Genomic DNA, 12,723 nt, shown 5'->3' on the forward strand with positions numbered 1-12,723 from the left:
GTGGTATAAAAGCTAAGTTGAAGTCCGGACTGCAATGCTCCTCCTGTTGGGGGAAGAGGGGGGCTGGGTGGGGCGGTAGAGGTATGGGGGGGGTGGCGGGGGGGCTAGGGGGCAAGGCTACCGCCGGGATTTTAATTTCAGCAGCTTGACAGCTGCAGGAAGAAGCTGTTCTCCAGCCTGCTGGTGTGGGAGCCTAGCCTCCTGTACAGTGTCCCATATGGGAGGATGGACAACAGTCCGTGACTGGGGTGAGAGGGGTCTTCAATGATGCCTCGCGCCCTCCGCAGACACCGCTTCTCCTAGAGGCCCTCCATGGCAGGGAGCTGGGCACCGCTGATGTACTGGGCGGTTTTCACCACCCGCTGCAGGGTCTTCCTGTCTGAGAATGGGAGGGGTAGACAGAATGGGAGCAGGGGGGGCAGAATAGGAGTAGGGGGGGGGGGGGGGGGCAGAATGGGAGGGAGGGGGGGGGCAGAATGGGAGGGGTAGACAAATGGGAGAGGGGGGGGGGGGCAGAATGGGAGGGGTAGGCAGACTGGAAGGGGTGACCTAGTGGATAGTGAGCTGGACAGGTGATCAGAAGGTCATGAGTTCAAATCCCACCTGGGAACACCACCACTAGTGTGTCCTTGAGTAAGGCACTTAAGCCCAATTTATACTTCTGCGTAAACTCTACGCCATAGCCGTACCGTAGCCTGCGTAGGCCCAGAGCCTACGCCGTATCTTTTCGTGCACCTCTCCGAAAATGTAACTACGCGGAACACCGACGCAGACCGTAAGAACTGTGATCGGTCCGCTTGGTAGCGTCACATGATTCCGCTTCTCATCCGCTGCTAGACCGCCATATTTGAAACATGGACGCAGACCGACCAACGCAGAACTATACATTGAGAGAGCCCTTGCGTAGGCTACGGTGTAGCCGTGCGTAAATTCGACGCAGAAGTATAAATTGGGCTTTAGCCCTATGTCACTCCTGGGAGTGTCTAACCTCTAATTGTAAGTCGCTTTGGATAAAAGCGTCTCCTAAATGGTTAAAATGTAAAAAAAAACTTGGAACAACAGGCCGTTTTTGAAAGATGCACTCTCCGTTCATAGAGAGTGGTTTTGAATGACAGCGAGAGACTGTTTATACTCTTCTTCCTGGATCTCAGCCTCTTCCTCCCCCCCATCGTTCCGTAAGCAGATTTAGCCAGAGCTGAGGGGATGTGAGCTAAGGCGCTGAGATCAAAATCTAATTTTCCTAAATGAAATCAAGCAAAAAACAATTGGCAGCCAGAGGCTTTCCCAGAGAAATCATGTGGAAATAATCCCATATTGAAAAAGACGTGCTCGCCCCTTCAACAGTTATTCTTTTCAAGTTATTCTTCCATCAATACAGCTATTTTACTCAGCTATCACGGCATGGTTGAGTGAAGAAAATTGTATTGTATTGTGGTCTGCCACTGAGAGACACAGAGAGAGAGAGAGAGAGAGAGAGAGACAGAGAGAGAGACAGAGAGAGACAGAGAGAGAGACAGAGACAGAGAGAGAGAGAGACAGAGACAGAGACAGAGAGAGAGAGAGAGAGATGGGGGATGCATGTGAAATGTAATTAGTTTATCTCAGTGATGCAGTACACTACACAGCAATACACAAGATGATGTCTCCTCAATGAATCAATGATCCTAAGGGTTGAAGCCAAAGCTAGTGAAGGTCTTCCTCCACACCTGTGCGTGCTGTAACAGCGGTGTCTCTCCTTGGGGAGTAAGGAGTAAGCACTCACTAAGGCAGGCCATCTCTAAGGCCTGGACTACACGTATATGGATATTTATAAGGCCTGGACTACACGTATATGGATATTTATAAGGCCTGGACTACACGTATATGGATATTTTTTTAAGCTGATATTTTCGTCCTCGTTTAAAAAAAAAAATCTTAACATAACCACACTGATCCACTCAATCGGATATTTTTGTATTTCTTCACTTTTTTATCAGTTTAGAGAATTCTCCGTTTATGTGAGTGAAAACGCTGTGTTTGTATGGAGAAGCCCAATTGTACCAAAAAATGTGCGTTTAGAAAAATATCCATATACGTGTAGTCCAGGCCTAAGGCAGGCCATCTCTATGCCCACACAATAGCACATTCTGTGAGAATTCACTTTTTCCGATTTACGTAAATCACGGAGGGCGCCACCATCATCTCTGTGCTGTTTGTTCCCAAACATCAGTTTAATAACAGATCAGAATCATGGTTTATTATATTTGGTGGTACAACACAATTACAAACGCTGGTAGACTCAGAGGGCTAATCCTCCAGGAGTCATGGTGATGGGAGGAGACATAAATGAGTGAGCTGCAATAAAATAAAATAAAAAAACGTAAGGTTAATACCCTTGATTATTCCAAGCCTGAAATGTCAACTCGTTCATTACATTTGATCATTTCTACCTTTCAGGGCGGCTGAGGGTGTTGGAATGGGGTGGTGGTATGGGGGAAAAACAGATACTGTTACAGATATTGGTAATGGTTTGGCAAAGAAATGACAGTATGTGATACCATTCACAATGTGCACCACTTTGTGCTAAAGGTAATTTTTTTCTTATCTGTTTTTGCTGTCGTTAATGCCTAATTTCTTCTTCAAAGCTCACATTTTGTTCTGTTTCTCTCCCTCAGGAGTAAGAGAGGAAGAAGAAGTCAACTGGTTGGACTATGATTCTAAAAGATGATTTTGGTGTAATTGCCTGGACATGGCGTGCTGGGAACTACCTGCTCCTCTTCATGTCTCTCATTACAATTCAAGTCCGCTCAGACATTGAGTTTCCCAAGGACAAACACTTTACATGGAAAACAGGTAAGAAGGGGGCCAAATTACTGTCATTACCATCATGTAATACTGAACAATGAGTGTGTCTGGTAAATGCTGGTGACTCAAGGTTAATTCCTCTCTTGTTGGGGCCTGCCAAATTAGCACCTACAGTACTTTCTAAATACACTCATCACTGGAGATAGAGTGCGGTAATTTAGTCATTATATTGATCGCCTGCGCAATGTTGCATAATTACTGTAAGTGTCACCTCACTAAGCCGTGCTGTCGTTTTCTTGTGCTGCAACATCAATTTACCAGTTAGAGTACATTACTGTAGTTTAAATGAAGTGTATCATCTATTTTTGATTTCGACAACTGTCTTTAATTCGCACTCAGTAAGACAGTAAGACTGTAAGTCAGTAAGACTGTAAGACAGTAAGACTGTAAGACTGTAAGACTGTAAGACAGTAAGACAGTAAGACTGTAAGACAGTAAGACAGTAAGACTGTAAGACTGTAAGACAGTAAGACTGAAAGACAGTAAGACAGTAAGACTGTAAGACTGTAAGACAGTAAGACAGTAAGACTGTAAGACAGTAAGACTGTAAGACAGTAAGTCAGTAAGACTGTAAGACAGTAAGACTGTAAGACTGTAAGACAGTAAGACAGTAAGACAGTAAGACAGTAAGACTGTAAGACAGTAAGACAGTAAGACTGTAAGACTGTAAGACTGTAAGACTGTAAGTCAGTAAGACTGTAAGACTGTAAGTCAGTAAGACAGTAAGACAGTAAGACAGTAAGACTGTAAGACAGTAAGACAGTAAGACTGTAAGACAGTAAGACTGTAAGACTGTAAGACAGTAAGACTGTAAGACTGTAAGACAGTAAGACAGTAAGACAGTAAGACTGTAAGACAGTAAGACAGTAAGACTAAGACTGTAAGACAGTAAGACAGTAAGAATGTAAGACAGTAATACTGTAAGACAGTAAGACAGTAAGACTGTAATACTGTAAGACAGTAAGACTGTAAGACAGTAAGACTGAAAGACAGTAAGACAGTAAGACAGTAAGACTGTAAGACTGTAAGACTGTAAGACTGTAAGACAGTAAGACTGTAAGACAGTAAGACAGTAAGACAGTAAGACAGTAAGACAGTAAGACTGTAAGACTGTAAGACAGTAAGACTGTAAGACTGTAAGACAGTAAGACAGTAAGACAGTAAGACTGTAAGACAGTAAGACAGTAATACTGTAAGACTGTAAGACAGTAAGACAGTAAGACAGTAAGACTGTAAGACAGTAAGACAGTAAGACTGTAAGACAGTAAGACTGTAAGACTGTAAGACAGTAAGACAGTAAGACTGTAAGACAGTAAGACTGTAAGACAGTAAGACAGTAAGACTAAGACTGTAAGACAGTAAGACAGTAAGAATGTAAGACAGTAATACTGTAAGACAGTAAGACAGTAAGACTGTAATACTGTAAGACAGTAAGACTGTAAGACAGTAAGACTGAAAGACTGAAAGACAGTAAGACAGTAAGACAGTAAGACTGTAAGACTGTAAGACTGTAAGACTGTAAGACAGTAAGACTGTAAGACAGTAAGACAGTAAGACAGTAAGACAGTAAGACAGTAAGACTGTAAGACTGTAAGACAGTAAGACTGTAAGACTGTAAGACAGTAAGACAGTAAGACAGTAAGACTGTAAGACAGTAAGACAGTAATACTGTAAGACTGTAAGACAGTAAGACAGTAAGACAGTAAGACTGTAAGACAGTAAGACAGTAAGACTGTAAGACAGTAAGACTGTAAGACTGTAAGACAGTAAGACAGTAAGACTGTAAGACAGTAAGACTGTAAGACAGTAAGACAGTAAGACTAAGACTGTAAGACAGTAAGACAGTAAGAATGTAAGACAGTAATACTGTAAGACAGTAAGACAGTAAGACTGTAATACTGTAAGACAGTAAGACTGTAAGACAGTAAGACTGAAAGACTGAAAGACAGTAAGACAGTAAGACAGTAAGACTGTAAGACTGTAAGACAGTAAGACTGTAAGACTGTAAGACTGTAAGACAGTAAGACTGTAAGACAGTAAGACAGTAAGACAGTAAGACAGTAAGACAGTAAGACTGTAAGACAGTAAGACTGTAAGACTGTAAGACAGTAAGACAGTAAGACAGTAAGACTGTAAGACAGTAAGACAGTAATACTGTAAGACTGTAAGACAGTAAGACAGTAAGACAGTAAGACTGTAAGACAGTAAGACAGTAAGACTGTAAGACAGTAAGACTGTAAGACAGTAAGACTGTAAGACTGTAAGACAGTAAGACAGTAAGACTGTAAGACAGTAAGACTGTAAGACAGTAAGACAGTAAGACTGTAAGACAGTAAGACAGTAAGAATGTAAGACAGTAATACTGTAAGACTGTAAGACAGTAAGACAGTAAGACAGTAAGACAGTAAGACTGTAAGACAGTAAGACTGTAAGACAGTAAGACAGTAAGACTGTAAGACAGTAAGACAGTAAGACAGTAAGAATGTAAGACAGTAATACTGTAAGACAGTAAGACAGTAAGACTGTAAGACAGTAAGACAGTAAGACAGTAAGACTGTAAGACAGTAAGACTGTAAGACAGTAAGACAGTAAGACAGTAAGACAGTAAGACTGTAAGACAGTAAGACAGTAAGACAGTAAGACTGTAAGACAGTAAGACTGTAAGACTGTAAGACAGTAAGACAGTAAGACTGTAAGACAGTAAGACTGTAAGACTGTAAGACAGTAAGACTGTAAGACAGTAATACTGTAAGACAGTAAGACAGTAAGACTGTAAGTCAGTAAGACAGTAAGACAGTAAGACAGTAAGACTGTAAGACAGTAAGACAGTAAGACAGTAAGACTGTAAGACAGTAAGACTGTAAGACAGTAAGACAGTAAGACTGTAAGACAGTAAGACAGTAAGACAGTAAGACTGTAAGACAGTAAGACAGTAAGACAGTAAGACTGTAAGACAGTAAGACTGTAAGACTGTAAGACAGTAAGACAGTAAGACTGTAAGACAGTAAGACTGTAAGACAGTAAGACAGTAAGACTGTAAGACTGTAAGACTGTAAGACTGTAAGACAGTAAGACAGTAAGACTGTAAGACTGTAAGACAGTAAGACAGTAAGACTGTAAGACTGTAAGACTGTAAGACTGTAAGACAGTAAGACAGTAAGACTGTAAGACAGTAAGACAGTAAGACAGTAAGACAGTAAGACTGTAAGACAGTAAGACAGTAAGACTGTAAGACAGTAAGACAGTAAGACTGTAAGACAGTAAGACAGTAAGACAGTAAGACAGTAAGACTGTAAGACAGTAAGACAGTAAGACTGTAAGACAGTAAGACAGTAAGACAGTAAGACAGTAAGACTGTAAGACAGTAAGACAGTAAGACTGTAAGACAGTAAGACAGTAAGACAGTAAGACAGTAAGACTGTAAGACAGTAAGACAGTAAGACTGTAAGACAGTAAGACAGTAAGACTGTAAGACAGTAAGACAGTAAGACTGTAAGACAGTAAGACAGTAAGACAGTAAGACAGTAAGACAGTAAGACTGTAAGACAGTAAGACTGTAAGACAGTAAGACTGAAAGTACACTAGCTCAGTAAGACTGTAAGTACACTAGCTCCGGTAGTAGTCTTCACGCTTTGGTGACACATCAAAACGTACCCACACGAGCACAATGCAGGACGCAAGAACTACTGTGTACAGTGAATTAGATTCACCTACTCTGCAACCGATTTGCCGCAGTACAACTCATGTCCATGTTTTTATACAACCACAACCTGAACCCCCAGACCTCCAGACCGGCAGGTGAAGGGATCAGGGCAGGGTACACGGTGGTTAGCATAATAATCCATGCTAGGTTAGCATGGTTAGCATTAGTGTTGTTCCGATACCATTTTTTGATCCCGATACCGATACCGATACCTGACCGTGCAGTACTTGCCGATACCGAGTACCGATCCGATACCACGGCGTTTGAAAAAACAAAACAAAAAAACATGTTTTTTGAGCCGCATACTCACCTCGATGTAAAATTATTGCTAACACTTAGTCTGGCACTGCTCAAAACCTTTGTAAAACAGGAAAAAATACCAACAGAGTGAATACTATAGAACTTTTTTTTATTGTCTACCTGGTATGGTGACAAGAAAATCAACCCCTTATAAAACCTGAAATGTGGCTCTCACAGATGCCAATCAGTGCAATATCCATTTAAGATATAAAACAGTCGTAGTAGTAGTGCAACAGCAAGTGAACATTTACAAAAAAAATAACTTTAGTACTTAAACAAAAACAAAAAAAACTAAAAGAAAAACTGTTTTTTTTTTTTGTTAGTACTCGCCGATACCGATACCAGCATTTTTGTGCGTATCGGTGGCCATGCCGATACTAGTATCGGGATCGGAACAACACTAGTTAGCATTATAATAATAATAATAATAATAATGCATGCTTTCTGAAGATTATCCATCTCCTCAGCGGAGTCGACTGCATCTCTCACGAAAATGTCATCACATATACTGGAATGATGTACTGTACATGTTGTTGTATATTAATCTGCCACTGGTTTTGCAAAGGTACAAGTGAGTAATGACAGGGCGGCCCCGCCTTCCACCCTGGGTTTGTAAACAGGTACATCACATTACGTCCTGATTCTTCCCCAAGAAAAGAAAATGGCTTTTCTGTCTTGAAGGAGATTTATTCGTCCACACAAAAGGTGTTTTTTTGGCTTTAGTTTTTTTTTTGTCAACCTTCATGATGAACTACTTGTGTGGGATAGGAATATTTTGTATGACAAATGTGTTTGAAAACAAAATATTTAGTTGTTTAGATCCATCCTCGTTAGGCCCTTTCCCTACATATAAACATAGGTAGATCGGTGCTGGGGGGGGGGTGGCTGTGGCGCAGGAGTTAGAGCCGACGTCTAATGATCTCAACGTCGGCAGATCGACGGTTCGAACCCCGGCTGTCCACATGTCGAGGTGTCCTTGGGAAAGACACTGAACCCCAAATTGCTTCCAATGAGCGGGCCGACGCCTTGCATGGTAGCTTGCCGCCATTGGTGTGTGAATGTGTGTGTGATTGGGTGAATGAGAGGGTATTGTAAAGCGCTGTAAAGCGAAAAACTCTCCCATCCTACACAAACGACCCCCCCCCCCACCCCTTGTTCTACGATTAGCAACTTCATCCCTCTTTACGTGGTTGGGTAATGATACTGCCCACGTGATAAAAAATGATTGATTGGTTTCACATGAAACAATATACGTTCAAAAGGGACGTTATCAGAACAGCAGTGGTGAGGGTTTGACATCCTTCCGGACCTGAGACGGGTTATGTCAGTTGACTGGAAGGGACTGGAAGTGAGCAATCACTTCAGGAAACAATGTCACACGATATCAAGATGTCACACGATATCAAGATGTCACACGATATCAAGATGTCGCTCTAACATCCGACTTTGACACCCGGGAGCATTTCAGGAAGCAGAACTAAAGGTGTCACAGCGCTTTGATGTTCAGTCTAAGACCTGTGAAATGATTGGTTGGAATTTAACAAAATAATGTGGTATGCACAGCATCAGCATCATGAATTATAATGCCTTTCATTTGATGATGTTTCAATTATAATGGTGAAAGATGTTAGTTGGTTTTGATGTGTTTGAAATGTTAGTAGGTTTTCCAAAAAGGTGCTATTAAACATTAGATAGATACTAGATACCACAACGATATTACTTTGCAACTTGAAAGCAATTACAGGATAACAACAGGTTAACGCTATAGTTGTTACTCGGGTAATTACTAGTGTTAGTACAAAGGTGTGAGAGCAACATAATGTTATGTTTGGACTGGTGATCAGAAGGTCATGAGTTCAAATCCCACCTGGGAACACCTCCACTAGTGTGCCCTTGAGTAAGACCTGGGAACACCACCACTAGTGTGTCCTTGAGTAAGACCTGGGAACACCACCACTAGTGTGTCCTTGAGTAAGACCTGGGAACACCACCACTAGTGTGTCCTTGAGTAAGGCACTCAGCCCTAAATTACTCCAGGGAGACATGGATCCCTGTGATCTCTAATTGTATTGTGTTTGGATAAAAGCGTCTGCTAAATGGTTAATTACAAAATAAAATTACCTCATGTCTTTCTATGCCTCTACAATACGTAATTTCTCTTTAAACTAATAGGTTTGAAATATACATACTAATCTGTGTCTGGAGGTATTCACCATCTCAGCCTATAGTAAGTAAGTAAGTAAGTAACATGTATTTCACCTATTGCACCTATCCCAGACCAGGGGTCACAAAGTGCTTTACAAATACAAGATCATAATAAAAGAGCAGAAGTCATAGCAGGTTAAAATAGGCAAACAAGTGAAAATAAGAACAAGTAACAAACAACAAGTGTACAACAACATCAACAGGACACAGAAAGACAGGCTTTTGGGGTTAGCCAAAAGCCTGTCTATACAGGACAGTCTTTAGCTGTTTTTTAAAAGCCTCGACCGAGACCGCTGATCTAAGATCCAAGGGAAGAGCATTCCAAAGCTTAGGAGCCACGGTTTGGAATGCTCCATCACCCTTGGTTTTTAATCTGGCACGGGGGACAACCAACAAACCCTGGTCAGAGGACCTGAGAGACCTACTGGGGTTGTAAGGACGCAGTAGGTCACAGATGTATGCAGGTGCCTGACCATGGAGGGCTCTGTAAGTGATGACCAGAACCTTGAAATGAATTCTAAATTTGATGGGGAGCCAGTGTAGGGACGCTAAGATGGCACACACTGTAGGCTCTAACAGAGTATACCAAATGGAACCATTAATAATAATAATAATAATAATAATACAAATGTCTATGTGCTGCTAGTGGTACACTATTCTCCTCTCCTGAGAAGCGGTTTTCACTACAGTAAGCACTGTTGCCGTGCCTCCGCCAGAGAGCTGGAAATCCGTTTACGTCTGACCTTCATCAGTGTCTGTGAGGATAGAGCACCCAAGGCTGTGGCTAATAGGACAATCATTTCTCTCTTTAAACATAGCCTTCAAAGACCCTTTGAAAAACAAGCACTTTTGAATGTCCCGTTTTACAGAGATGAACCTAATTTATGCGGTTATGCACCGACTATCTGTAAAGTTATACACATTGTCGGTAACGGTCATCACATAGTTATGTCATATACTACAGTGCACAGGTAAGAGCAACTTGTGATGTGATGTTCTGTAAAATAATGTAGTGACTGTAAACGGACATGGTTTTGAAGTCCTAACCACCAAAGCGATCTTGCTGTAGAAATGGACTGCACTTACTATATAGCGCCTTTATCCAAAGCGCTTTACAACGGCCTCTCATTCACCCATTCACACACACATTCACCCACCAATGGCGGTAAGCTACCATGTAAGGCGCCGGCCCGCTCACTGGGAGCAATTTGGGGTTCAGTGTCTTGCCCAAGGGCACTTCGACATGTGGCCAGCCGGGGCTCGAGCCGCCGATCTGCCAACCTTGCGATCATTAGACGGCGGCTCTACCTCCTGCGCCACAGCCGAACTCAACCAAGTGGCAATTCCAGCATTGCCACCATCCCCCCTCACACTCTGTCTTTCTCTGTGGTTCACCTTATATTTGGAGAAACGAGTCCCGTCAGCATATTGGTCTGCAGAATATGTGTACTCTGTTTAATTATCCTCACCACAACAGTGGTTGTGATTGATCCATGTTTACATGATTCCTCCCCCCCAGCACTGCAAGAGTGATTTCATTACAACAGTCACACGTGGATCCAGATTGCATTAAAGCTGCATCAATATATACTTCCCTAGCACCAAGTAGAACGAGGGACTTACAGAATGTTTCTCAGAATGCGAAGATGAGAACTGTAGGCTTGGGAGGGCTGGCAGTTATAGGATTACCTTTTAAGTACAGTACGTATTCCAACATCTCTAGATGTGTATAGTGAAAATTATTTGGCAGTTGAGGTAAACTGTGGAAATTGTGTACTGGCCGATGCCCAAGCACTTAAAAAAGGCTTAACAAAACCGCTGCAACTGTGAACATAGATTAAAAGACACATTTGGCATGTAAAGTCATGCGAAAACACCCCCAAAAACATTCAAAACCAATAAAGAACACTGATTTAAAATGGGAGCCGCTCTAATGATTAAATCAGTTACGCCACCTGAACAGTTTCTTCCCCATGGCAGTGGGGCTCACACACAACCGCCTGCCTCTCACTGGGACTTCCGACTCCACATCAAATGATGTCATACATTGAAATCTGAAAATATTTGAAGAAGATCAATGCTTCTTTGAATGTTGGTAAACCTCAAATGGAAAATTGCTCTGAATCAAAACACACGTTTGCAACCATCGCGTTGGTAGCTAGCTAGCAGCTAACAAGAAAACATCGCTGTGTAACATCTAACTGCATGTTTAGCACATCACAACATGCTGATAGAACATCAACATGCCTTAAAAACACATAACTACACATCATTAGATGACCACACCTTGCTTTTGATGCAGTTCTTGCTTTTGAACACATCCTAAAACGTACGTTTGTTTACAAGCCATGTATCACTAACTCACCCCGAAAGGACCGCAGAGGATATAGTGAATCAAATTCAAAAAAGTATTTAATGATCCTAAAAATGTTAATTGTTATATCGAGTGAGTTTCGTAATATGAAAACACTTTCTATTTTTTTTTATGAAGAAGATTGTTGGTAATTTGCGCGACTTGAGAACTGCAGACATGCAGACCTTTTCACCAGACCGTGTCACAATTATGATGTGAATCATAAAAAGTCCCATTAGTTTGTGTGGCTGAGAGAGTCGACATCTTCCGACACAGAGCGTTTCAATTGGATTTAACTTGGCTCCTGTGTAAGCCTGCATTTCAACTCAACGGGAGGACACCAGGTCCAGCTTCAAATCATGGACTTGAATTTTTCTGGGTCCGTTTTTTGTCATCTCTGAAAACGATTTATCTTGGGGTTCGTTAACATTAGGTAAAACAGTTGCTTTATCGATTGTGAAGAAGTCAGCTCGCTTGATGGAGCTGTACACTGTGCATCAAAGCTTCCCCCTCCTTGGTTCAAAGAAAACACTTTTATCGATTAGGTTCGGACTGAAATATGTCCAACATAAAGCTGCTGTGACCTATAACACAAGGCTGTCCTGAATATCCCCCAAAGGAGGAACTATGTCACTACTAGGCCAACATCTTGACAGGAAAATATACACAGTTGTAGCAAAAAACAATTCCCCCTCACTCAAAAATGGTCACTGCATCCAACTTCAGTCTGCAGTGCCGACCCCAAGCTACGCTTGTAGTTAAGAGAAAGGATGGGACTTATATTTATTAGGCAACTATGGATTCTCATTTGTTCTTTGTTCATTTTATAGTGGAAAATATCCAGCGTGTGCGTCGGTGTACTTTGATAAATCCTGCCAAGCTTCTCCAGAGCTTGGTGTGATGAAGTCTCCCCACAATTCATCCAAATTAGTTGGGAAAGTGGGAACTTTCAGCTGTGAGAGGCTGCTTAGAGGCAATGATTCCACAGAATGAGAAATCAATAAGGGTTATTCACTAATGAAGGGAGCCTTGTCTGATCTAAACTCTCACTTACAGTAACACTCCATTGTCAAGGGCCAACTGTCAGTGAGAACGAAAACTGGAGAGTGAGAGATTTCAACAAGGAATTCCAGTATAATGTTTTTGTTACTGTATTGCTCCGTACGCAACTTCTGCTCTGTAAGCTGTTTCACAAATCCACAATTTGACATTCACTTTTACATGATTCCTAGCACCCCCGAGAGTGATTTTCATTACAACAGTCACACGTGGATCCAGATTGCATTAAAGCTGCATCGATATATACTTCCCTAGCACC

General features: G+C 41.8%; 1 protein-coding gene across 1 annotated transcript in view; it reads left to right on the forward strand.

The window, feature by feature from the left end:
- Positions 1 to 2,690: 2,690 nt before the first annotated feature.
- Positions 2,691 to 12,723, forward strand: part of thsd7ba (thrombospondin, type I, domain containing 7Ba) — a gene marked incomplete at both ends in the record, with an annotated part of 171,368 nt that continues 161,335 nt past the window's right edge. Inside the window, one exon of the mRNA XM_080536695.1 lies at positions 2,691 to 2,832. Within this exon, the coding sequence (XP_080392821.1) occupies positions 2,691 to 2,832 (142 nt within the window). The remainder of the gene's footprint in view (positions 2,833 to 12,723) is intronic.

Source organism: Nansenia antarctica (assembly GCF_963989245.1).
Source record: "Nansenia antarctica genome assembly, chromosome: 7".
NCBI classification, from domain to species: domain Eukaryota; kingdom Metazoa; phylum Chordata; class Actinopteri; order Argentiniformes; family Microstomatidae; genus Nansenia; species Nansenia antarctica.